The sequence below is a fragment of the Pseudopodoces humilis genome, chromosome 11 (genome assembly GCF_049639895.1).
Source record: "Pseudopodoces humilis isolate 2021_Gansu_Grassland_sample_001 chromosome 11, ASM4963989v1, whole genome shotgun sequence".
NCBI classification, from domain to species: Eukaryota; Metazoa; Chordata; class Aves; order Passeriformes; family Paridae; genus Pseudopodoces; species Pseudopodoces humilis.
This window is the reverse complement of record NC_142210.1, coordinates 9,616,953-9,643,203: the sequence shown is the minus strand read 5'-3', so window position 1 is coordinate 9,643,203 and position 26,251 is coordinate 9,616,953. Positions and strand designations below refer to the sequence as shown.

Genomic DNA, 26,251 nt, shown 5'->3' with positions numbered 1-26,251 from the left:
CCCCATACCTGGGATTCCTGCACCTCCAGTTTCCCCTCTAATCCCATGTGGTCCTGGTACTCCTGTAGGTCCTGGATGACCCTTAGAGCCCTTTTCTCCTTTGCTGCCAAAAGCTCCTGGGGGACCTGGATCTCCCTGAGAAACAGTTGCACGCAGGTAAAGAATCACAGTGAAGAATAGAAAAATGATGTGCAATTTTAAAGGTTAAGTACCTGTAATCATGTTTCATTAGGATTTTGACAAATCCAGACAAAAACCAAAGCAGATTAAATACGAGGTCTTCTCATAATACCACTGATCTTTTAGATATAGCTAAGATCTATTTTTAATCTTTACAAATCAAGTTGTTTTTAAATATTTTCCCTGGCCTGGTTTTCCCTTCAATTTTATTCTACCAGCTCTTTTGATCCAAACATCCATTCCTTAGGTAATATGCAGCTATACAAAATACTGAAATGCGTATTTTTTTCCTTGAATTCCAACTGACTTTTTTGACAGTAATCTCACTGGGACTACCCAGCTGATACTGAAAATAAACATATCATTTAGACAGATTACAGGATTTATAGAGGAATTTACAGCCTCAGCCATGCATTTCAGATAATCTCATAGGTAAAAATACTTCCAGTTATTCAACAACCAGAACATGTGAAGTTAAACTATCCAATTGATCTAACTTAAAAATACTGGTTTGTTCTTAGCAATATATATATATCTAAACATAACTTATACTGAATTATATACACATTAGTAAGAAGAAAAAAAAAAAAAATCTTGTGCAAAGATATTACCAGACTATCAAAACCAAACAGTACAAGTTTAGATTACAAAACTTTTGCATTTGCAAAGATGAGGTTTTGATGTAGTTTTTAACACCCTTGTTCTTTATGAATTAGGAACTTTTACAGAAAGCAAGTTACTTCAAGATATTTCATCTTTATAAATAAGAAATTCTTGCACAAAAGAAGTGAAATATAATGAAATAATGAAATATAATGAAATAAAAAATTTCTCCTGAGTAATGACACAATTGAATTTTTGTATTTCTTACCACTGACAAATCATCTATTTCTGCAAACACTGCAGTTCTTGCTTACATGTTGTTGTTCTGTTTCTATAGTCAAAGGCTCTGCCTAACAGGAAAATTATACCTTTGAACCAGGTTCTCCTGGAGGCCCAGCAGATGGGTACCCAGGATCTCCTTTGTCACCTGGAAAGCCACCATAGCCTGGTGGACCAGGGTCACCTGATGGTCCTGGAAAGCCTGGAGATCCCTTCTGGCCTTTTGGACCTGGAAAAATACCAATACTGATACCATCCTTAAAAGTATCATAATTGCATTTCACACCTCATGTTTTGTGAGATGTTGCTTACATATACAGATGTTAATTCTTCATCAAAGTAATTTAAACTGTGATTTTATTTTTAAAAGGAGGTTCTTACATGTAACAATATAGAAATTAAAGAATTTAGATAGAGAGGGAGAATTGCATTCTGCAAGTCAAGCAAATGCTGGGGTGAAAATAAATCTGTGAACACTACAGAATAAATCCCAGTCTAAATATTGTGTGGTGTCCCTACATTAACAGCCCAGACCTGTGCAAAAGCTTCTAGAGAGCTCTATGAACTTGTAATAGGTCTAGAGAGAAAATGACCTGGAATTCCCATGTCTCCTTTGTCTCCATATGCACCTGGGAATCCTTGTCTGCCAGGAACCCCTGGAAGACCCATAAATCCTTTGTCTCCTGCAAGATGAAGAAATAAATGTCATCTTCACATATTTGTTTTAGACAATGTCTGGATGTTAGACCTGTCATGAATACAAAATCCTCTACCGCACACCTTCTTTTGCTATATTACTATTTTATAGATAATCAACATGGACCCTTTTGCCCCAGACACAGATAAAATTATCATAACTGTTTTCAGAAAAATCAAGGAAATAAGAAACACTTTATGTATCAACATTAAGGTTTGTGACCACAGCACTTAGGAGCAGCCACTGCAATATACTTCAGCTGAATTTGATCAAGATCACAAATTTGTATTTATGCACTGGATTCTTTCATTGCTTGAACTCCAGTTTACTTTTTGTGCACGGAACAATCACATTATTACTTACTCGTTATGGATTTTTCATGACTAGTATATAATAAAAAGCTCTTGAGTGTGACCCTGGCACTTTTCCCCCCTACTCACCTTGAGATTAATTTAGCTAAATTAGCACTCAGTTTAATGACTAAAAGATCCTCATGCACCTAGAACACTCTTGGAACATTCTTTCTAAATTCCAGTGTGCCAATTCCTGACATTTTTAAACCTGCTTTTCACTGGAAACTTGCTAACTTTTGAAATACAAATCAAGTATGTAGGCTTTGCAAAGGGAAATATAATTAATCTGAAATGAAAAAAATCCTAAAATATTTTTGTGCAAATTGGTAATATTTTAGAATTAATTTTTAAATAATACTGCAAATGCAACCTTTTTACTTTTTAGAAACATTAATTTTTATTCACTGGCTTTATCGGGTTTTAGACTTTATTGTTATTCAGGATTTAATATTATTTTTTATTATGTCAACCCAAACAGTGGTCTATATTTGAAAGAAAACAAAGAATCATTTAGTGATAGCTGCTATGACTCAAATAGCAGCTTTTGAAATTGCTCAGTTTCTGAATTCTCAGGAAAGCTTCAGAATTAATACAGAAAATGCAGTGGTACTTCTGGAGCCAAGCTGGTGTGCATTGGAGCAGCAGTATCTCCCTGTCCACATGGCACAGTAATTTTCAATATAAATATTCCATACCTGGTAGACCAGGCATTCCTTCAGGCCCATCAACACCTGGGGGACCTTGCACACCAGCATCTCCTTTTTCTCCCCTTATACCCATTTGGCCTTGAACTCCTGAAATGAAAATTTAAAAAATATTACAAAACAAGATCTTAGAATAAAAGTTTTTGTACAAAGTTTAAAATTTTGTAAGTCTTTAAGCTAATGAAACAAAAGTAGAGCATAGGATTTTCACTCTGAACACAGATAAGCAAAACACAAGCTCCTATCTAACTTCTATATTTTTCATATGCAGACAATAGGAAGTTCCTGAAAGCTTCCATAGGAAAACATGGATACAAAAACCCAGATAGTATTAGTTAAGCACATAGAGCTCATACGGAGAGTTCATATTAACATTGCAAATAACAACATTGCTTTGCAATCCAGCATCTGGTTGGTAAGTGCAGTCATTTCTTTGCTCACAGAATACTAAATGTGTAAAAACATGAATGTATAGCATATTTGTACGTAAGACTCCTGGTACAACTGATATATTATTTAGCATTAAGAGCTTTTTAATGGAATAAGGACTTGTTAAAATTGAACTGAATATTCAATGTAATATCCAAGTGCCCCATAAATAAGAGGGCAGTGTTCTAGTGTTTAGCAATAATTATTTCAAAACCATGTGAATATTCTCAGCAGTAGAGTCAGTTTATTCGATATTTTAGAGTCCACTGGAACTGCAAAGCAGATGACAACCCTGACCAGTTTTAATGACAGAACAATGAATGTGTACCTCTTAAACCTCGTTCTCCTTTGTCCCCAATACCAACCAAGGTCTCAGATGGTCCAGGAAAACCTTTATCACCTGGTTCACCTTTTTCTCCAAGAAATCCTTTTCTTCCCTTTATTCCTGGGAAGCCAGGAGAACCTGCAAGAATATAGAGTGAAATTTTCTGAAGAGGCTTGACTAGATGATATAATAAGGGAAACCAGATAATGCCAATCTTCAAAAGCAATTGTAATTTACATATGTAAATATAAATTGAAATCAACAACCTAAACTAGCTTCTTAACTGCTCCAGTCATCTATAAAACACCTACAAGTACAGATTACTTGTAGCGACTAATGATTGTCTTTCCTGCAAGACATGGAAATTATTTCTTACAGTGAATAAATATACAATCTTGTGTTTGTTAAATAAATACAATAATGGTACCTACACAGGATGGAAAAAAAACAGCAAAACTTCTCTCTGCTCTTTATTGAGCAAATCACCAGCCACTTTAAAAAATAAAAAGAAAAGGTAGCAAGTCAAAACTGCTGAAAAATGATGTTGTCATTCAGTCTGCAGACTGCACATATGCAGAAGACAGATTTACCAAGACTCAAAGAAATTCCAGTACAACATCTGTACTCAGAAGTGATAATACACACAAAAAAAGGACCACAAGACTAACTTAATTCCAGTATTCCAGGTGATAACAAAGGCAGATAAAGTGGTCACTCGCCTCTGATACCAGGGTTGCCTGGTCTTCCAACCATGCCAGGGGGTCCAGGAATTCCTAACAGTCCCATTACACCTGGATCTCCCCTTGCACCTGATTGAAGCAATAGGAACATATTTATTAGTATTAGATCAGTTAAACAGAACATTACTTCAGAAATCTACACATCTCATTTCAGTGTTTAATTGCTTATTTTAGTTTTTGTCCATTTCTGTAACTGTCCAAGCCAGTTTTCCCATCTTTAACCACAGGATCATGACTTATAACCACCAAATTACCTAAATTAGTAGCTGCAACAGCTCCTACAAATGAATATAACTAACAGTAGGGATAATGCATCTGAGATACCCATACAGGGATGAGAGATCAGTCATGAGACATGTGGGAATTACCTTCCTTTCTGGCTCAGGAGTCAAAGACCACCTGGAAATAACTCCCTCAAATGCCACCAGAAGCCTAAGTTTGCATAACTGAGTCAAGTGCTACATGTTTATGTAAAACTTCACAGATCCACAATATAAAAAAAGCATGTACCATCTCCTTACCACAGTGTAATAATTTGATATTAAAGAAAAAATTTTATTAGAAATAAGAAGCATTATATGACTGATTTATTTTATTCTTTGGAACAAATTTCAACATGTTTGTTTCTGAAAGAAAAAACCCAAACAAATCAACCCTACAGGGACCACTTAGCTTACTTAGTTAGCTCTTGGTAATGACAGAGCTTGATCTAACTCAATTCTATCAGACTCTAGATCTGAGCTTTTAAGAAAAAGAAGATGGCATTACAAACTATTTGAAAAGGGATGCTGAGTAAGAACTAAACACTTTGCACCCCCATTGTGAAGGGGGAATTGCTTTGAATATTAATTATTTCATGTCCTACTGCAAAGACGTTACTGTATAAAAAACTATGTAAAATGCTGTTCTCAGGAGATTATCGCAGAAAATTCCACATTGTGTCAAGAGAGCTTCAAGATACGCTCATAATTTAAGGAAGAGTTATTTATTAGTTTTCCATAAAATCTCAACAATAAATAAGTACTGTCGGGGGAAAAATATTTCAGCATCTTCAGTCTGGAAAAATATGACCTTTTTGCACACCTTTTGGCTAAACACCTTTCTGCAAAGACTCACTTAATTGCTACATCAAAACAAACACTTGGGGAATCCTTACCTGGCAAACCAGAGATTCCTGGCCTTCCAGACTCTCCCTTGGGACCAGGTAATCCTGTATATCCCTGAAGACCTGTTAATCCAGGTTCTCCAGGCTTTCCATAAATTCCCGGGATACTCAAACCAGGAGGACCTAGGTTTCCTTTTGAGCCTTGTAAACCTCTTTCTCCTAAAAAAAGTGCAGGACAGTGTAGTATGATAGATCTGTCTGAAAAACAAACCTTCATTGCTGTCTTTACATAATAAGCATGAAACTCTTCTTGAACTCTGCCTGTCTGAGGCTGAACATGAGATCTGTAAGGCCAGTGACACATTCAGAAAATATTACAAGGGCTGTGGATTGGGTTTTATGAAAAGAGGAAAAGAAAAAAAAAGTGAGAGTAGACAAATTTGTTTTTTCTCAGAAAAAAAAAAAAAAACCCAAACCTGAAAACCCCACCAATTTTGCACTCACTCCTTAAAAAAAAATAATTAAAAAATCCTTTTGAGATAATATATAAGAGAAGGAATATTGCTGTATACCTGAGTGTGTTTTTTTAAAAAAGAAAATCATATGCAGTAGAGACAAGTACTTTTGGGACCCTAAATTGTTTTCCTACCTAGCGGAGCTCTTCCTTTCTTTTATTTCTTTATCAATCCCATTGCACCACAGAATCTAAGTTCAGTCCCACAGAGGAGGTATGACTGAAATACCCTTTTTCCTGTGGAATTTGGGTCAGTTTGTGATTATTGTTTATACTGTCTGGTGGAATCAGAATCTTAATCCATCTTCATCAGTGTATGTGCTTCCTCCCATCTACAGAAAGAGCATCTTTTAAATGGACTCATGTTTTCTTGCATACTATTCTATAACCAATATCCAGAAACAATTTCAGCTCCTTCAGGCCATTGGAAGGCAGAAACGAAACCCACACTCACCCAGCCAAATGGCATTTTTTGGGTCAGAAAGTCCTACCTGGTGGGCCTGTAGCTCCCTGGCCACCTGGCAAACCTGGCAGGCCAATAAGACATTCAGCAGGTTTCCCTGGAAAACCCGGGTCTCCAGGAACTCCAGGTGAGCCACGATCTCCTAAAAGACATGAGAGTGGATTCACAGCCAAATTAAGTTTTAGGCTTTGAGTGAACTTTGTTTGACTTGGCTTTTATTAAAATAACTTGCTGTTCTCCCTGAACTTCTATGACAACATTACCTCTTAGGCCATCATCACCATCATAGCCAGGATGCCCTGGTAGGCCTGGGAGTCCTGGAAGACCACTTTCACCTTTTGAGCCAGGACTGCCATGACCTCCTGGTGAACCCATTCTTCCTGGTTCTCCAGGAATAACCATGCCTGGCTCACCCTGCAACACAGACAGAAATGTAAACAGTCCTCTCTGCTTTGCAAATCTGCCAAAAGATTTTCTCCACTGTGGGAATAATGACTTTATTTTATTAGGGTAATTCTCCTATAATTTCTAATGGCCCCAGTTCAGCAGACCATTGGATGTTCCTTATTGGCCAGCTGAGGAATTCATCTAGACAGCTTTTAAACTTCGTCTCCTAACCCTAAGAACTTGCTACTGGGCAATGCAAGACACTTCCCTCCATTTGGTCTTTAATGCATTGGGATTCTTTCTGTAGCTGTGAAAAGCTTTGGATATCTATCTGAAAGTGGGGGTGGAGTTTGTGCAAATATAACTTTTCCTTTTTTTATATAGTAGTCACATTGTTTTTAACAAATTATTTATTTAAATGCTCAAGGTCAGCACCCAGATATGTCTCAGAATACTCAGTCACATGAAAAATCATTCTTCTGAACACTGTTTTGCATGAAGACTGGTTTTATCACAAGGACCCCAAGTGTACTCCCTGATTGAAAAGTTTGAATTAGTAGGTTTTTTAGCTGACTGAACTGCTGGTTGTTTTGAGTACCAGCAAATCAATATGTTCATAAAGCAGGTCAGTAGACCTGAGCTTATACCAGTCACTTGGACCACAGAGGCCACTTCACATCCAGATGTTCTGTGACATCAAATGCACGTTCAATAGTTTAAAAAAAAAAATGAAATTCACAACCTCAACCCCCTTCCTTCATCACATCAAAAAACACACAAAAGAATCAAATATGGACACACACAGACAAAAAGAAATGTAACATTTTCAAATCATTTAGGTGTTAATATTTTGTTCAAAATGGAATCCTAGTTACAGAGTAGTCAAGAATCAGTAGATTAGCTTCTGTTAATCAGCAAAAGTGGCTGCAGTATTACCTCCAACCTACTTTCTTCATGCTTCAATTCAACAGAGCACTTGCTTAAATGAAATAAATACTTACTTGTCAATGACCTCCATCAAATAAATGCTTAATTGGATTTCTGAATGGGCATCTTTTCAGCTGCTGTAGCCTTAATTTATTTGCTATAAGCAATGCAATATCCTCCCTTGTGGTCTGAAAGCTGAAGTAGGAAAACATCCCAAACACTTGGAATTCTGAATCTTGTATTTGGATCTAAAATTTTGGCTTGAGCTCCTTTTTATAGAAAGTATTTAATTTCATTTCTAACTACTAAATTTCAATTTAGTTTGTGTGTAACGACAAGAAATAAAGGAATTCCTATATTCCTTACAATATTTTACTTATTTGCTCAGTATAAAATTTAATGAATAAGACCTATGGAAAAGTCTATATTTCTAACCAAACCTTTTGTCCTGGTTGTCCTAGGTTTCCAGCTCGTCCTGGATCTCCAATCTTTCCTTCGCAACCTGGCGGGCCTCTGCCTCCTGCAAGTCCTTTATCTCCTGCAAAAGGAATTAAATGGCAGTGCAGATGCTCTATTTTACAAAAGGGTATTTGCACGTGTGTGTTCATGAGCCTCTGACACTAATGGAGCTTACATGAGCTGAAGGGAGCATTGGTGAGGCCACACCGTGCATGCTGTGTCCAGTTCTGGCCCCTCAGCTTAGGAAAGACGTTGAGACATTTGAGCACATCCAGAGAAGGGAAACAAGGCTGGTGAAGGGCTTGGCACACAAGCCCTATGAGGAATGACTGAGGGAGCTGGGGTTGTTTAGCCTGGAGAAAAGGAGACTCAGAGGTGACCTCATTACCCTTTACAACCTCCTGAAAGGTGGTTATGGTCAGGTGGGGGTTGGTCTCTTTCTCCAGGCAGCAACTGACAGAAAGGGAGGACACAGCCTTAAGCTGCACCAAGGGAAATAAAGGTTGGATATTAGGAAAAACTTCTTACAGAAAGAGTGATGAAGTATTGGAATGGTCTGCCTGGGGAGGTGGTGGAGTCACTTGCCTGGACATGTTTAAAAAAAAGACAGGATGTGGCACTTGGTGCAATGGTTTAATTGAGATGTTAGAGCTGGGTTGGACTTGATGATCTTAGAGGTCTCTTCCAACCTAGTGATTCTGATCTTGACTTCAGAACTCATCTGACACACAGCATCTTGCTACTTACATATTCACTCAAAATTGACTTTAACACTATTTGTTATTAAATTATTTGAAGCAAGTCACTGTTCTTTTTTTCAAGTGAACCCACTCTGAGCAGCTTGGTACAAATCTTAGTATCTGAGCTTTTTCTGTTAACTCCTGTCCTTACCAGATTATGAGAATTTCCTAGTATTTCTAGTGTTCAAAGCAAATTATAACTTTGCATGAGGAATGACCAAATTTACTGTATTAAAAATGTTTTCTATTACTAGCACAGTAGAGCAGGTATTGCATTGAACATAACCAAAATTGATTAGGAAGTACTGACACTCATACAGCTCTGTCTCTGTAACACATATCCAGGTAAAGAGAATCCCTCTGAATTAAGTGCAGCACTCAGATGAGATAGCTGCACCTGTTTGGGCAGCATTCCAGAAAGCATCAATGTCTTTTAAATTTCCCTACTGTCAGCTTTGATACTTGATACTCTGAAATACCTCATACTCTGAAATACCTTGCAATTTCAAACTTGCAATTTCTAAGACTTAAGGCAGTAAATTACAAGACTGCTAAAAACACTTATCTGTCTGTAATTGATTTATTTTTTTAATTTGCTAATTATTTTAAGGTGTACTTTAAATTTTTTTGTTTGCTGCTTTTTCTTTTTTTTTTTTTAAAGATCAAAAAGAGTATTTTACCTTTTGGACCTGGGTTTCCAGGAAACCCAAGTCCTGGAAAGCCTGTGTCACCTGTTGGTCCTGAATGTCCTGGATCACCTGGCTGACCTCTTGCTCCAACCCTACCTGTACAAAAAAAATAAGTCAACTGTGAATTATCTTACCACAGAACATCAACTTGTAAGATTAGGTGTGTTATAATTTATCATTATCAATAAGGAGACAACTGTAGATTATATTAGAATTTATTTCTCCTCCACTGGAGGTTTTCACAGTTAAAATGTTAATTCCATTCACAGTACCAAAGCATGTATAAGCCTGTGAGTTTAATGCAATCTGGCCAAATTCCAAATTACTAGAAATACCTACATACAGACAAGAATCTTCCACTCTTGAGAGGTTACAAACACATGTTATAGAGGTGAGGTTTAAAACAGAAGCAACTTTAAGAACAGAAGCTACCATAACATTGTCAAAAAACTTCCTGTGCTGTTCAGGACAGTTTTAAGGACTATTTTTCTACAAAGCCCAAGCAAAGATGACTTACAGTTAACCAATCTCTGATTTTAACTGTTTTGCTGATTTAGTGTTGTACTCACCAGGCACTCCTGGGAGTCCAGGTAAACCATGTGGTCCCTGAGGTCCCGGCAATGCAGGTAATGGAATTGCCCTACTGGTCTCTCCTTTCAGACCTTCAGCAAATACATTACAAAATATTACAAAAGCATGTAGATTGGCAATATGTATTCTCAAGCATTTAAAAATATTAGTGATCAATCTACTTGGCTAAAAATGTCTTCTACAATTTCCATATTTCTGAAACTACAACAGATTTTGAAAAGCCTTCACATCTTGGCATCATTAAGTAAAATCATTTTATTGACACCTGCAGTCTATCTCTCAGCCCTCCTGCAGCCTAGTGGAGACCCAGAAAAGGAAGCAGAAAGTCATCAGGAAAATGATGCAACTGAGAAGTGCTTAAATCTTCAGCTCCATGTTATAAAGGCTTCAATGGGCATTATCGTTAAGCAAGCTTGTCCATATCTGCCACTCAGCTGAGTTTTTCCACTGGTATGTTTCCAGCAGTAAAAATTATTATGCTCTTTACACTTAACCCTGATGGTTGCATCTGGATGCATATTTGAATACTTTTTGTTCAGTCAAGCACTGGGACACTGCCCAGAGATGTGCTATTTTCACCCTTTGAGATTTTCAAGGACAAGTGGATAATGCCTTGAGTAACTTTGTCTGATCTCAGAGCTGTCCCTGTGCTGAGATGAAACTCAGACTGTAGAGTCCCTTTCAACCTCGATTATCTTATCACCCTAAGACTTTTGCTACTATCTTCAGGGACCAAAGCTGAGACAATGCTGTGGAAGTCCCATGGCAAGGAGAGGTTTCCCGTTTCATAAATAATGTCTTTGATTTCAATCTATCTCTGCAATTTTAATCAAGTATTTCTTAACAAAGGTAAAACACAGTAAAATAGGGAAGCTACAAACCAGCTTCTCCAGGTAATCCAGGTGGTCCAGGTATTCCTTTAGAGCCTTTAAAACCTCTTACTCCTTGTGGTCCATAACCTGGCAGTCCAGGAAGCCCCATTTCTCCAGGAAGTCCAAGTACACCAGGCAAACCAGGTAGTCCTCTATCTCCTTTTGATCCAGCCAATCCCTAATGATTACACATATATACCAAGTATTACTTGGTTTCCATACCATAGCTTTCTTAACAAAATGCCCATTTCTCTGACGATAATCTTGTATTAATTTAGTAAGAGAGCAATTCTGATAATTTAAGAAAAAATTTTTTCCACTGATTTACTTGTGATTAAATGAATGTAAATTTGAATATCCATGGTTACAAAGAGAGGTCTATTGAGAGGGAAATGCTACAAATAAATAAAATTGCCTGGTTTTTTTCCAATCAGTGTTGTTACGCTGTACACTTTTCTTCTGATTTTAAAACACATTTGGCATAAAAACAAAACCCACCTCATCTCTGACTCTCTTTGAATAATGTGGAGTCAGGTTTAGAGACAGTTATATCTGAATCATGTTAACAGTTTCTCAGCCAACATAACATATTAATAATTGTTAGTTTTTGTTTCTCACTGAAGATTAACCCATAAAGACTGAAGAGGAAGTATTTGAATCATTAAGCATTATAGGTATTCAGGAAAATACTTTTTTAAAATGTTTTATCCATCATAGAAACCCAAGAAAATGCTCCAGTATCAATATCCAAACTAACACCTCACTAGACTGCTGAGGTTTTTCAGCAATGTGTACCTACACTGGCCTCATCTCTCTCTGGTGTTACATGAGAATCTTTCCTTCTTTCACGTGTATTGGTTGTTACAGTTGAGAACAGTACCCTCAGTTAGGTAGGGGATATTCAGCTGAAATATCTGCATAGATTAAACAGACTGTTGTACAAGGCAAAATACTGACTTAGGTTTCCATGACTTCCATACAAATTGCAAAAAGTGCATACCCACCTCTTCACCTTTAGAACCCTTGGATCCTTTAGAACCAGGTCTTCCCAGAAAACCACTTGAACCTCTTCTTCCTTTGTCTCCCCTGGGTCCCGGATCTCCTCGCTCACCTTTTGGCCCCTCTGGATGTATATATCCTGGCTCACCTTTTGATCCTTTACGTCCTTGATCTCCTCTAAAACCTGGAGATCCCTAGAATAGTTATCAAAAGCATTTCAGTGCTAGATGTATGCCATCTGTTTTAAAGTTTTTTGTTTGTTTTTTAATTAAATACCTCAGAGGGGTTCTCCCTATAGTAATTTTTATTCTCTGTAATAGCACACTTCAATGAACAGGTTATTGTGGGTTTTTTCTTTTCTTTTTCTCCTGCCTTTACTTCCTTTGACAAGACTACCATTTCATTTATGCTACTACAAGCAGGAATAACACAGCATAATTTAATAGGTAAGACCATGGCGCAAAAAGGACTTCAAGACCTAGTTAGAGATTTCTCCTCCACATGGGAATATTTCCCCAGAGACACTCTTAAGTGTCACAGCTGGCTCTGTTCACAGTAAACTTCCCTCTCCCTTCTCTCCCCCAAAGGTTACAAAGTGGGTATGCTATCCCAGCTGAAAGCACAGTGGGCTCTAGTGATCTTGGGCTCATAAATTCTTTGGGGGCTCCTGGCAAAGCCTGTTAGCAGACTCATTCTGCATCTGTACAGCAGCCACCACAGCAAATACCTGTGCATGATTTTTTATTGGACAGCGCTGGTTTTACTTTCCCATAAATAATCAATACTACAGGCACAAGTTAGCGCAACCAAGTAACATGTGTGTGGCAGCAGGTGGCAGACTTCCCTCTTTATAATATTTCCCAGGACGGAGTGACTTTGCACCCCTGAAGAGGGTATGATGAGAAACAAGTTTCTCTGCACAGCTGGGGCACTAGCAACTCCAGAGTATGCTGGAAACAAGAAGTCTGACAAAGATCACAGCACACAAAAATCTATACATGCTTTACAGCCACTGCCATGATTATTGAATTATATAAACGAGCAGAAGGTAACTACACACGACCCATACCAGACAGAAAAAGCAGTCTCAACACCATGAAATGCAGCGCAGGTTAATCATACAGGTATTTATTTACCTGCCTCACTTCCTGAGCTAACTTGCTGCACTGAGCAAACAGGCTCATGTAAAGCTGCGTGATCAATACATCACATTCTCTGCCTTGCCTCCCATGCTGACACATTCATTACTACAGGAAGAACCCTGTTGCGATCACCCAGTGTGATAATGCATGTAACACCAGCTATGAGATTTCTCTGAACTAATTCTTGTGGGATCTGAATGTTAATCTGAAAAACCAGTCTTACTTGAGCCCCTGGAAACCCTGGTGTTCCTGGAGAACCTGGAGAACCTTTTGGACCTGTTGTTCCTTCTCTACCTGCAAAAGAAACAGTATATTTTGTAAAGAAAAATGAAAACAAGGACATAGATTTTGACAAGCTCTAATAACTGGACCCAGTATTCAATGTTTCTGTTGTTACATTGACTATTCATCATAGACTGATCTGGCTTCAGTCTGCACCTAAAGCCTATCAGCACTCTGAGTTCTGATGTTTTAGGGCTTGTGCTCATATCAGCAGAGGGAGTTGCACCAGGCTCTCACACTCAACACCACCTCAGGGCTAGTTTAAGGACTGCAGGCTGCAGACACGCCCACATCTGATTCTCATGCTAAAAGCAAAATCATTTGCACTCCTACTATCCTGTTAGGAACTAAATAATTTACCAGGCATGCCATCCTGACCACGAGGCCCAGGAGAACCAGGAAGACCAGGCATTCCTGGAATGTATCTACAATCAGTACACACACGAGCATCATCACCTAGAATGAAAAGAAATCATTAGCTGCTCCACAGCAAGTAATTTTCAAGCTTAACTAATGTGCTACTTAGCTTGTTATAGCTAACATTTTTTGGTCAGAAGTGGTAGAACCATAGCTTTGATTTTGTTGGAAGATCACTTCCAAGACAGTATTAAGTTACCTTTGGTTAGAAAGTCAATCAGAACTGAGTATAACTAATTGAAAGGACAGAAACATTTGGTTTAATACTCTTGATTTTTTCAAGTCAAGTTTTAGCAAATAATTTGGATGCAGTCACTCTACTGACAAGCCAAATTCTCAAAAGAAATAAGGGACATATAACAGAGCTCTGTAACACTCAGGGTCATTGTCATGACAAGCAAAGGGTAAAGAGATTCAGCAGCTCCTGTGGCTGGAAGTTGCAGATTCTTTCAGAGACAAACTGTCTGCAAGAATATAACAGGAGTGTACAAACTGTACAGGAGAGTGCCAAACTGTAGTAACTGTTTGCTCCAGTGAAGATCTACACCCTGCCACAGTTCTGTACAACTAGTGTGCAGCACTGGCACATCAATGCTCTTTTAGTTGATGGAAGGGGAGGAAGACATCTCACTATCCTTAATGAGTGTTCTTAAAACTCTGAACTCAGCAAATGACTTAAGAATTAAATTAAATTTTAAAAAATCTAATGAGGATCCATGAAGATTACTGGATTGTACAATCTACTTCTGAGTGACAGTTATCTGAAACTGACCTCTCATGCCAGTGTCTCCTGGAGGTCCTGGGGGTCCTGTACGCCCTGGCTCTCCAGGAAGTCCTGGTAGGCCAGTTCCAAATGTTATTCTACCTGTTAATGAAATGAGCATGGCACCATTACATCACAGATTATTCAGACAATTCTCTACTTGCTAAGGGAGAAAAAAGTTTCAGGGATGAGCTGGAAGCAGTATTCAGATCCTTATGGGTCCTTTACAACTTCAGATATTCATCAATTCATTTAAAAGAGAGAGCTACCTGGAAAAATCCAAAACACCTGCAACTAGAAGTACCTGGTTCTCCTGGAGGACCTGGTAATCCAACAGAACCAGGCCTGCCAGTAATACCAGGCAGTCCTGGAGGGCCTACAATACACAAGCCAGTTTGTCCTTTCTCTCCTTTTGTTCCTTTTGGCCCAGGAAATCCTGGGGGACCTCTCAGGCCAGGTCTTGACACACCTAACCAAAGGGGAAAATACAAAACCAGAGTCAAACAAGAAATGGCATTTCAAAGCTAAGTAATAATTCAGTAGTATTAGTGACAAACACACCAAAGCCATTCCACAAATCTTTTCTATCTTGAAATATATTAATCAAAGTGAGAATCCACAGACATTTAAAAATGATCTTTAAACTAAGTACTTGACCCATCAAAGCTCCTAGGTGACAATTTTTTAGCACTTTGAGATATTTTTTAAATCATCTGAAATAAATATTTGACAAAGCTGATTCAGTGTAACGGACAGGAAGAACAATGTATTTTATTATTACATATACCTGGTCTACCAGCATTTCCAGGAGGACCCTGTGGCCCTGCAAAAGCAAAATATTAGAAACTTGAGTTAAATCACTCAATACTCTACAAAGTCACTATTCAATTGCTTTGAATACAAACTTTGATCTTTTGCATTTTAAGCTTGAAAGTTAAAATAAACTTGGTTTTGCCTGAGTAGGCATCTACCACTCATGCAACCATTGCATACTGGTAATTATTTTTAAGGGTAAATAATGCTATAAATCAAAGTCTCAGGATACATTTCAAGTCAGCAATTAGATGTGAGTTTAGGAAATATTCTTCTGAAGGCAGAAGAAGGCTGCTCAAAATGTAGTCTGCGAAAAGCCCTTTGAGTGGACTGCCCTTTCTACAGGATTGTAGTTTTGATGTCTCACTCACCAGGCATGCCACGTTGACCTTTTGGTCCTGGAGGTCCAGGGGGTCCTTCATCCCCTTTTTCACCAACCACATAATCGTAATACTCCGTCTCAAGAGAAAGGAGGTAAGAAAAGAAAGGTTTGCAAGAATGAAGAGAGAATCACAGTACCTCGCACTGAATACTTGATTAAAGCGATGTTTTGATCTCGTTCATAATTTTGATATTCTGACACCACAAGACCTTACTAATTACAAGCAACTAGAAATGAAATCATAATTCTTATTAGCAGCAGTGTTTTTTTAGTACTCTGTCAATATCACAAACACTTCAGCTTTTTACAAAGCTATTTCTTCTGAATAATTTAGGCGGAAGGTTTCCATTAGGTGCACATGGGGCCATCAGGAAAGCCACTAGGGAGACAGCAGACTAGACAGTGAAATAGTACTCAAACTCTTGCTTTCTTTATGAAGTGTTTTTAGGAAGTCAGAATTAAGGCCCCCTATTCTGGAAGTGATTAGAAATTGGTTTAAATATTAACTCCTGTGAATTTCTGTAATTGTTCTTTGGCAGTCCAATCTCCTGCCAAAGTTGCTGGATCCAGGTGAGGTCTAACCAGGCACAGACACTGTATGCAATTCCATATGAAGGAAGATCTCATCTGTGTGAGAATCCCAGCAATATCAGTACTTTGTGAAAGCCATGCCTGATTAGAGCATCACAGGACATCCATTATTGCTCATACAAACAATTTAGATTATTCTTATTCTAATAGTTTAGAAAAATGATATAGGAAGGTAATTTACACTTACTCGACCACAAGCTCCATGTGGACCAGGGTTTCCTTTCATCCCCTTCATCAGAGAATAGAGATAGGTTTATTAAAAACAATATATGGAATGACATTTACCCACTGTTACTTCAGTACATTGCTCAAAACATTAAAGAAAAACAACTGTCCCCGACCAGTCCTTCACCACCCATCTCTGTTCCTTACACAACTATTCAGCTGCATACACCAAAACCTACAGGAACTCATCAGCAGACATAGATGGACACCCGTTCAAACACATGGTTTGTTTCAGCTGATTCATTCCATATTCCATGATACCCTTACTTGTCATCTCTTAGGCCAAGTGAAACATATATACACAGTGATAAATAAAATTATAAAATAACCCCTAAACATACCTTATCCTCATCCTCAAAAGCAATAACAAAACCATTGGACAATACCTTAGCTCCTTGCCTTCCAGCCAGTCCTGGCTTGCCCTGTTCACCCTTTTGTCCCTGCAGGTGACAGCACACAATTTTATAAGGATTAATCTTTTAGCACTGACAACAGTAAGATCTAAAATGTAAAGCTTTAATCTTTCATGGTGATGGCAAAGGGAATTCAACTTGGTCAGGAGAAGAAACTGCAGTGAAAGACCCAGTTTGAAGTACAGCTCCATATCTTCAGGAAAAGCTGCAGGTGTCCCATCCAAACCTGCATTTATTACAGCACACTCCAACACTCCCAAGGGGAAGCTGCTCTGCATGGCACAAGTGTAGGAGCCTCTGAACTGTTCACATGTGCAGTGGGCTATTCTGGCTGTAAGAATTTTGGTAAGAAATTTATAAAGTCACTGCGACTCCAGTGATGTTGTGAAAGCAGAGATGAAGTAAATAGAACTGATACCAATTGAATACAGTATTTCAAACACATTTGAACAACTCCAACTTTTAAATTAGTACACAAATGAGACTATTTTGCTTCTAAAATGGCATATTTTAAGGACTATATGTTGACAAAAATGACAGTTTAATAGCTATCAGTCATCTTGTTTCAGGCCAAGACAGCCACGACCCTGAAAACAACTTTTCTTCATAAAACAATGCCTTTGATCACAGTGATTAAAAATGATTCATTTCTCTTCTCAATTTGTGTTAAAGAGAAGCTATAACTCTTTTGCAAATATGTCAGTGTGACTAATCAGAAAAAACTCATTAGAAATAATTTTGCTTAACTTGGAGTATGTCTCAAACTTATTGAACAGTCAGCAGCAAGCAACAGGTCTTTTTATTTGACATAGAAACAATGACAACTATGAACTGAACCTCTGCCTCCTGCACATAGATCTGTGAGGACATGATATGTTCCAAGGCCAGCTGCATGAAGGAAATGTTGCGTATGCAAATCAACATTTTGAAACACATTCCACGAAGAGAGAAAAGTTGTGACAGGAAGGTAGAATTGTCATAAACAGATGATTATCATATAGAAAACATTTAGAAGGCTTCCTTCATTACCGGTAAGCCAGGTGGACCCGGAGCACCTTCTTTTCCAGGCTTCCCCTACAAAGGAAAAATGTAAAATGAAACAAAAAAATTTAGAGTGGGGATATTGCATTCAAAGAGCACAGCAACTCGATGCTGTGCACATAACTGTAAACTGTGTAAACTATAAAAAGTCATTAAAGTTAAATTATTCATTAATCATAACTGAAGTTCATAAAACTCTGAAAAACAGGTAGTAAGATATTCCATTGACATTCCTCCTCCTGTGGAGGCTTATTTGTGCCAGACTCCAGCAGTACAAAGTGCCTGGCAAGTGCAGAAAACTTGGTGGAAAATCAGGTTCTTGCAGAAACAAGACAAATGATAAAGCAATACAGCAGCAAGCATCCCTTCCCATGGTAAGCTTAAAAGGACACTGAAGGAAAACTCTCTGAACCCCATTTCTGTATGGGACAACTTGAGGAGAAATTACTTAATGAGAAGGATTAGGGAATGCACTTCAAAGGTATCTGAAGCAGGGCAGTAGATGGAAAAGTGAAAACAGAAGGAGGAAACATGTCAGAGGTATCTGCTGCTTTCCATGGCCCATGTGGCAGCATCTGCTGGGGTCCTGTATCTTGTGTGGCAACAAGAAACAACTGTTTGAGCAATTCATAATAACAAAATAAGGAGACCAAGGGAAGGGAGGCAAAGGGGAGAAATGGGGAGAGAAACAGAATTAAATGAAAACATGATCATATGGATACCTTGCTTGCCACCTTGAAGACAGAAATGAGGAAAACTTGGTTCATTAAAATCCACAGCAGGAAGGCAGTGAAAAGATAAAATAAGGGTGGGGGGAGATTACAAGCTCAGAAAAACAAGAAAAAAGAAACTTTTTAGATTTTTTTTCCTACAGAATAAATTAATGAAATTTAAAATAATTTTGAAAAGACCAGACCATGACTTAGGATGTAAGCATCAGAAAAAACAGCAAAAATATGTCAGAACTTAAAAGATAAGGAGATTAGAATGATGCATCCACAGGCTCAAAATTCACTTGCACAAAATAGTATTTTTTTCCTAGAATGTAAAATCCACAGCAATTTGATATTTTGTGCTCACTGATGTAATTTCAATTGCAAAAAAATAGTTTTGTTTTCTTTTTAGAACAGTTAATCAATGTCTTAACAATACTTCCTTAGCATTCTTCAAGATCAAAACACAAAAAAAGCAAGGGTGCTTTAGCAGCAAGGTAAGCTTACTGCACAATGAAGAGTCAATTAAGAAGAGTTCTAAAAAAATACTGCATGAAAGGACAAGGTTTTGCAAATGGAAGACAATGTGGAAGAAACACAGAAGAAGGAGGATTAACAACACTCAGTGGATAGCACGAACTTCTAGAGCTTTACACAAGTAACTTAAATTGAAGTTTTTGTTATGTATAGGAATAATAAAAATATCAAGTTGCTCTCTAACATCCTCATTGTTACAGCACCATGCAACTGAAGAAAGAGCAACCCTCAGGTAGCACTGGGGTCTTGTCTTGCTATCTATCTTTCTTGTGGAAGAAAAAGTATTGCAGCCACAAGAAGTATGAGAAAAGTTTCAAAAATACACACATTTACACTGAATGAAATATTTAATTTGAAAATTATTTTTCTTAGTATTGCTTTCATAATGTATTCAAAATCTGTACTCAGAAAATGTCACAAAACATTTTGATTTTTTTGACTATTTTAGGGTTCTCCTCTGATTGTATATCATTAAGTTGTTATGAATTAGTAGTTTTGGTTACTAAGACCTTGCATCTGTCACTGACTAGCTTTTATATGAAAGTTTGAAAGGCATTTAAATGAAAGTAATAGCTTTCCATTAATTATCTTCCAAAAAAAAAATCTAATCAGTTAAATTGTATTTTAATATGCATGGTTTTTTAGATAAATATTTTTTCATATACTGTGCTGTTAACAGAGCAACTCTTAGGCAACTTTCTTCATGTCTCCACACAGCTGCTGGTTGAACATACTAAGTCTGCTGCCTCATGTAAACCCAATGTTTTCTCTTCTACTTATACCCTTGCACTATAAAGCCAGTACATGTCTAGCAGAGTACTTTTTTATTACATTTCAACAGGAGAACCTTTATAGCAAAAAAAATAGTAGTGTACTCACAATCAACTGACCTTCACTCCAAGTACTCATGTAAGTACAGTCACTTGACTTCCAGCTCTTGTCTAGTTTACTGCAGGAAAAAGCTTTTGAATTTAAGCCAATTTGCTCTGAGTAGAGTGAGACAAAAACTGGACAGCAACACTAGTTCAAAACAGTTTTTCAGAAAGGACTAACCCATATGTATTCAACTGTTTGTACACACCTGTGCTCCTGGTTCTCCTCGGTCACCCTTTTCGCTTTGGGAATCACCAACCAGCCCCTGGAACAAAAACACACTGAGGAGGCTCATATTTTGAAACTCACATTTTCTAAGTTAAATATATATTTCATAATTTTTTATATTTCAAATAAATACAGTTGGAATGGCTATTAATAGGTATTTTATTCTATTCATTAGTTCTATTCTTGTCATTAAAGACTGAAATAATTAGTGTAAATACTGGTCTGTAAAGAGAAACATTTATTAGGTGATGCTGCCTGAGCATTTGGATTTAAAGGATTTACTTTTGGTCACTTACTGTAAACCCCATTGGCCCTGGGGGTCCTCTTGATCCTTTTTCTCCTTTTTCTCCTTTCAAGTCCTATTACACAGAAAGGAAGAGCTTACTGTGGTGTCTTGGATTTTTCCATGCTTACCTTTTCAGTCTGGTTGTACAAATAGGAAATTCTTATGTCAGCAGCAGGATTCTTTGAGCAGAGATGGTTCTACTCAAACATTAGACTATGTTTAAGAAACAGAGACTTATCAGTGCTCCTGCCTAAGTCTATGATGTTTGAAAAAGAAACCATTTCTGCACATTTCAGAATAGAGCTAGGTCAAAACAACCTACCTGTGATTGTATGCAAAGGGACTGCAGTAAATATCCCCACAAATATAACAAGAAACAAGCAAAAAACCCAAATAAACCTCAGCTGCTTTACTGGAGCTAGAGTTACTTTCAAAACATAATTGCAGTGGCTACCTATGGCATCCTTATCTCTGTGGGCACAAGATTAAATTACGCTACGGTGTAGCAGCACCAGGCCATATCCTAGGGTCATGGTAAAGTCAAATTTTATGAACTGTCTAATCATTATCTGGTTATACTAATGATCCAAGTGATTTATGTAAGGAGTTTTGAGAGGTTTCTAAACCGTAATGCCCAATGTTGCTGAAAAATTGTCATTATAAGCCACAAAGTGCTCCAAGTGCTGTGTATTTGATTTAAACAGGGAGAGCTGGTGTGCCTAAAAGCTGAACCTTGCTTCTGCAATTTTTCTCTTCCCTCCTAAATTCAGTCTAGATGCAAAATTCACTTTTACTTTAGCACACAATGGAGAGAGACTTTGGATGACTCCATAGATTAGATGCAAATTACGTAAGAAAAATGGAATCGAGAACATGTAGATTTGTCCTGTTAATATATGAATAGTTAAAATTCTATCAACTACTGCTGTTTAATTTCTATATAAGGATACAATGCAAGAACTTTAATTCACAAAGCAATACTTACAGGTGAATCCAACTATTTCCTTCCATATTTATTGTCTTTCCAACACTTTCCATGATTACTCATGTTTCAGTAAAATTAATGAGAAAACAAACTACAAAATATACATGAACATGTAAGCTTCTGTGAAACTCTGGTAGCTCAGAGTCTGACATTCTCAGTACTAAGGCCTAGAGGTCAGCTCAGCTGTGGCTTTGGTAGCCATTCAGAACATCCATGTGGATTTGGTGAAGCAGAAGTGATTTACTCTTCATACTCAGAGATTCCCAGCAGGTGAGGTAATGGTAAGCAAGAAACACTGCATTTGGCATGTGCAGATGTGCACATGAGCACATAGACTCAGCCTAGCTGGCTCTACACACACACTCTAAGAGAGCTTAGAATCTAATTAAACATGTCTGAAAAACATTAGGATGGGTAAAAGGAAAAGTTATCAGAGCAGTGAAGAAGAAAACATCCTCTCAAAGTAAAACCTAGTCTGATGGTATTTAACAATTTCACTACCGTCATGTTGTCTGGTCCGCTTAATGTCACAATAACAGTTCCAGGGGGCCCAGGAGGTCCGGTTAACCCAGTGTCACCCTTGAAAGAAAAAAAAAATAGAGCAAATTACAAGAAGTGTGTTTTTGTTATTTCAAATTACTACTGCTATACTTTAGATATTGTGAGAATTCTTCTGTCATTACACTTAGCCATTAATCCAGTTAACATTTCTCTTTGCTTGCTATTTATATTACAGTAAAAAAGACATATGGAAGATTTAACCTTTCCATAGCTGTTTAATATAGAAATGCATTTGCTGATTTCTGATAAAGTCTCTAGAAACAATTTATATTCTTAATCCTATTTGTTTGTTACATAATTATTTTAACTCTAAATCAAGTAAAAATATCTCCTTGATTACAATATTTCTATTTAATTATGTCAATCACAAAATTACATGAACTGTCTTTGGTGACATTCTCCAAAGTCTGTCTGGTGACAGACTCCATTCTGCAGTCTGGGTATTCCAGGGAGATCATGGAATCATGGTGCTAATAGACAAAACAAGCTTCCACATGTCCTTCACCGACAACATTAGTAGTGAAGTGCACTTTTTCATTAAAGATCTTTCAGAGTAGGGAAAGTCCTCAATGTAATCTTTCCTGTGGAGCGCAACAAAACAACATCCCCAATTTCCAGTGATTTTAGGCCAGTGGAATGCTTTGGCATGAATTTGCATGCTTTGGCATGAATTTGCAGCACAACAGCCAAAAATGTGTTGCTCTTTTGTAAGGAAACAAAATGTTCCATGGTCACCTGGGCTACTGCTAATGAATAAGGAGGTCTATAGGCAAGTTTTTTTCCAGGAAACTCCTAGCACATTCCTGGTAGTGATTACAATGCTTAAACCAATCACAGCTGTATCTGTGCAGGTCAATCAGCATAACTGTGAGATGCTCTGATTTCTTGCAAGGGTATTCAGATTGACTACACTGGTCCTGCAGCTGCAGGCTGGGTGCTGAGAGACAGTGTGGGCATTTGCAGCAATTCCTATCTTAAGGTTACGTGGAATACAAAGTAAGAACATGAAAGAAAAGTTATCCAATTCTTATTCAAAATCTGGAGTTTTTCTCGCATCACAAGGACTAACACTGAAAATACATGGGCCAGAAGTTGTGAGACTACAAATGCTATATATTTACCAAGGTTTATCTGCTTAGGTAATGATTTAGGAGCACTACACAAATTATATATATTAATTTAATGCTACGTGTTAGTAAATATTAATTACTGGCTTCACTTCAGTGTCTAATCCTCTGTCTAGACATTTATATCATTAGCTCTTGTGTGAAAACATTTTGACCTTAGACACCATTGCCATGTTTCCATTTTTCAACAAAAGACTCCCACATGTAGACTGAAAATTTGCATTTCATGTACTTACTTCCCCAGACGTTTCACAATAGCATATCAGAAAATGCAGAAAACAGAAACAGAACTTATAAAATGTTTAAAGCTTCTTATGAAATTACCTTTCTTCCTTTGGCTCCTATTACTTTCAGTCCCATAAGACCCTGAAAAAAAATCCTCTAATGTTATTTATTTTACAAACATTTAAACCTGGATTAATTTATGTTACACATAACAGAAGTCCTCTTTTTTATTACCAATCTGAGACTACCTTAGGTCCAGGAGATCCTGGTTTCCCTGGCATGCCCTACAAAAAAGGAAAAAAAAATCCTCAGCTAAAAAACTTACAATATTTTTCCCTGATACAGGTGTTTTGAACTACCCCATTTTCACAGAATTTATATCACATTTTTACTCTTTCTTCCACCTTTACAACTGCAAGTCATTGCCAGTGGGTGACAGATTGTTTACACAGTCTAGCTGCAAACATACGCATCTCTTAATGTTATGCATATCAGTATTTAAAGTGAATTAATGGGTAATTATTTGAAAATTAAAATTTATGCCTACATAGACAAGAGATGCTTCTGAAAATATAGAATGATCATGCATAAAAAATAATCAAAAGAAACTGAAAAAAAATCAGATGCGTGCAGAAAAACATAGTTTTTACATACACGTGTCTAGACATCAAGTAAGTCTGGGAGAGTCAAGTACTTGTATCTGTGTAATTCCATAGGGATTAGGGAAAATCAAAGGTCAAAGTAACAAGGGAGACATAAATTCATACTAAAGGTCCTGGAGGGCCCTGTGGTCCAAGTTCCCCAGGATATCCTTGAGCACCCTGGGCACCCTGCATATTAAAAAAGAAACAGGAATAAATATCCTGGCAAGATTATTAGCAAAACACAACACTAAATTCAAAGACTAAATTCAAAGAACTGAATAAGAAACAGAGGAGCAGCTCTTCTTCTGAATTTCCTTTTCCTATTTCAGGAGAACATGGAAGTATAATTCTTCCTCACTGCTTTATTGTTTGGTATATGTTTTGAAACATGAGAAAACATCTGTTCTAGAACTAAACTACTCAAGTGAGGATGTAAGTCCTCTGAGAAATGTGGACTCATAATCCATATGGCCCTATTAATGCCTCTAATAAGCCTTCAAACCTTCAAATATTCTATGTAATAAATCATATGCTTTAAAGCTTCTTTTTCAAAGAAATGGAAAATTAAACATTTTTATTTTCTTCTTAATTTAATGCTCTCTATTTATTCCAATAGTCAGAAGAAAAATCAGCCCTGCCTTCCCCTGTTAATGTCCATTATTGAAATATGGACAATTCTGTCCTTTGTTAGTACCCTAGAAGTTGGGCAGGTCCAACCTGTTCAGTCTTAACTTCAATGGGAATTTTAGCAGTTGGACTTGATGGCCATTATAGGTCCCTTCCAACTATTCTATTATTCTATTCTATTCTATTCTATTCTAACCACAACATATTCCTATTCTGTAGGATTCTGTATTCCTATTGTGTAGGGGTAAACTCATGGAGCTGTGACCAGTTTTTCTCCATACCTGAAGTACAGTTTTTCTGCAATCTGACTGGCCTGCAAACTGACTGGTTTTGGTTTAGAAATCAGTGACACAATTATAAAAAATACTGTATCTCTATTAAATAAATAATACACTTAAATTATGCAAAATACAAAATAATTTTAATACATTCTCATGTTATACAGAATGTGTTTATACAGACTACTGTATATTTTTATACATATCTATCTCAGTGCCTTATTTTATTATTTTGAGTTACCTGGAGACCAGGCATTCCTGGTAATCCAGGATCACCTTTTGCACCATATTCTTGGGTATATCCCTCTGCAGGGCACCCCTAGACAATTAGACAAAAAGAAACGTACAAAGTCATGCTGTAGAACTCTGTAGTACAACAAATCTTCTAATACAGTTTGTAGGGAAATAAGCAATATCAGAATTACATAATGTCCACTATGGATAATTCTACCTTTAAAAGAAATTTTATGAAACCAAATGCACCTTTTGCAGGCCTTTCAGCTCTCTGATAGGAGCACAGATACACCTACATTACTTATGCACAGTCTGTGCTTTCTATTTAGTTATTTTTTTATCCCTTTAAAACACTCTCTAGTCCATCTGCAGCTTTTCATACAAATTCATCAACTGTTTGGTGGAGGAGCTTCAAAGTTCTTTGTGTGCTCAAAAGTGTTAAATTCACTACATGCAGTAACAGTAGTAACAGTAATCTCAAAAATTGTAGACCATTTTGCCACCTGAGGTGAATGTAGGACAAAGTAAGCACAAAACTTTGTGGTTGCTTCTTCTGGAATGTAAACCTTCTGTTTCCCATGGAGAGGTTAAGAGCAACAAACAAACAAATTGTTGATAACCAGTAAGATACTGTAATATGATGCAAATAACTGACCTTCTCTCCTTTGATACCAGCAACTCCCTATGAAGAAGAACAATTATATTGAAACAGAAAAATAAGAGTGCTGAAATAACAAATTCTAAATATTGTCTAAGCTTGGTGCTCTTCAGGTGATTTATTTTTATGAAGAAGGTGCATAGCCATGTT

The 26,251-nt window shown here is 37.3% G+C and overlaps 1 protein-coding gene across 2 annotated transcripts in view; it reads right to left on the bottom strand.

Moving 5' to 3' along the window:
• The window catches only part of COL4A3 (collagen type IV alpha 3 chain), a 58,211-nt gene that overhangs the window by 13,930 nt on the left and 18,030 nt on the right, over positions 1–26,251 (bottom strand). For both annotated transcript variants that reach the window (XM_088061095.1, XM_088061096.1), the window contains exons 8-38: positions 26,099–26,125; positions 25,451–25,528; positions 24,428–24,490; positions 23,909–23,944; positions 23,760–23,801; positions 22,249–22,326; positions 20,773–20,835; positions 20,457–20,513; positions 18,114–18,158; positions 17,058–17,111; positions 16,634–16,675; positions 15,845–15,932; positions 15,448–15,483; positions 14,965–15,129; positions 14,670–14,762; positions 13,841–13,936; positions 13,422–13,492; positions 12,062–12,250; positions 11,067–11,235; positions 10,164–10,256; positions 9,586–9,690; positions 8,147–8,244; positions 6,656–6,806; positions 6,421–6,534; positions 5,467–5,634; positions 4,290–4,379; positions 3,574–3,708; positions 2,808–2,906; positions 1,656–1,745; positions 1,152–1,291; positions 9–135 (exon numbers count right to left, since the gene is read on the bottom strand). In XM_088061095.1, coding sequence (XP_087917221.1) covers positions 9–135; positions 1,152–1,291; positions 1,656–1,745; positions 2,808–2,906; positions 3,574–3,708; positions 4,290–4,379; positions 5,467–5,634; positions 6,421–6,534; positions 6,656–6,806; positions 8,147–8,244; positions 9,586–9,690; positions 10,164–10,256; positions 11,067–11,235; positions 12,062–12,250; positions 13,422–13,492; positions 13,841–13,936; positions 14,670–14,762; positions 14,965–15,129; positions 15,448–15,483; positions 15,845–15,932; positions 16,634–16,675; positions 17,058–17,111; positions 18,114–18,158; positions 20,457–20,513; positions 20,773–20,835; positions 22,249–22,326; positions 23,760–23,801; positions 23,909–23,944; positions 24,428–24,490; positions 25,451–25,528; positions 26,099–26,125 — 2,902 coding nt within the window. The remainder of the gene's footprint in view (positions 1–8; positions 136–1,151; positions 1,292–1,655; positions 1,746–2,807; positions 2,907–3,573; positions 3,709–4,289; positions 4,380–5,466; positions 5,635–6,420; positions 6,535–6,655; positions 6,807–8,146; positions 8,245–9,585; positions 9,691–10,163; positions 10,257–11,066; positions 11,236–12,061; positions 12,251–13,421; positions 13,493–13,840; positions 13,937–14,669; positions 14,763–14,964; positions 15,130–15,447; positions 15,484–15,844; positions 15,933–16,633; positions 16,676–17,057; positions 17,112–18,113; positions 18,159–20,456; positions 20,514–20,772; positions 20,836–22,248; positions 22,327–23,759; positions 23,802–23,908; positions 23,945–24,427; positions 24,491–25,450; positions 25,529–26,098; positions 26,126–26,251) is intronic.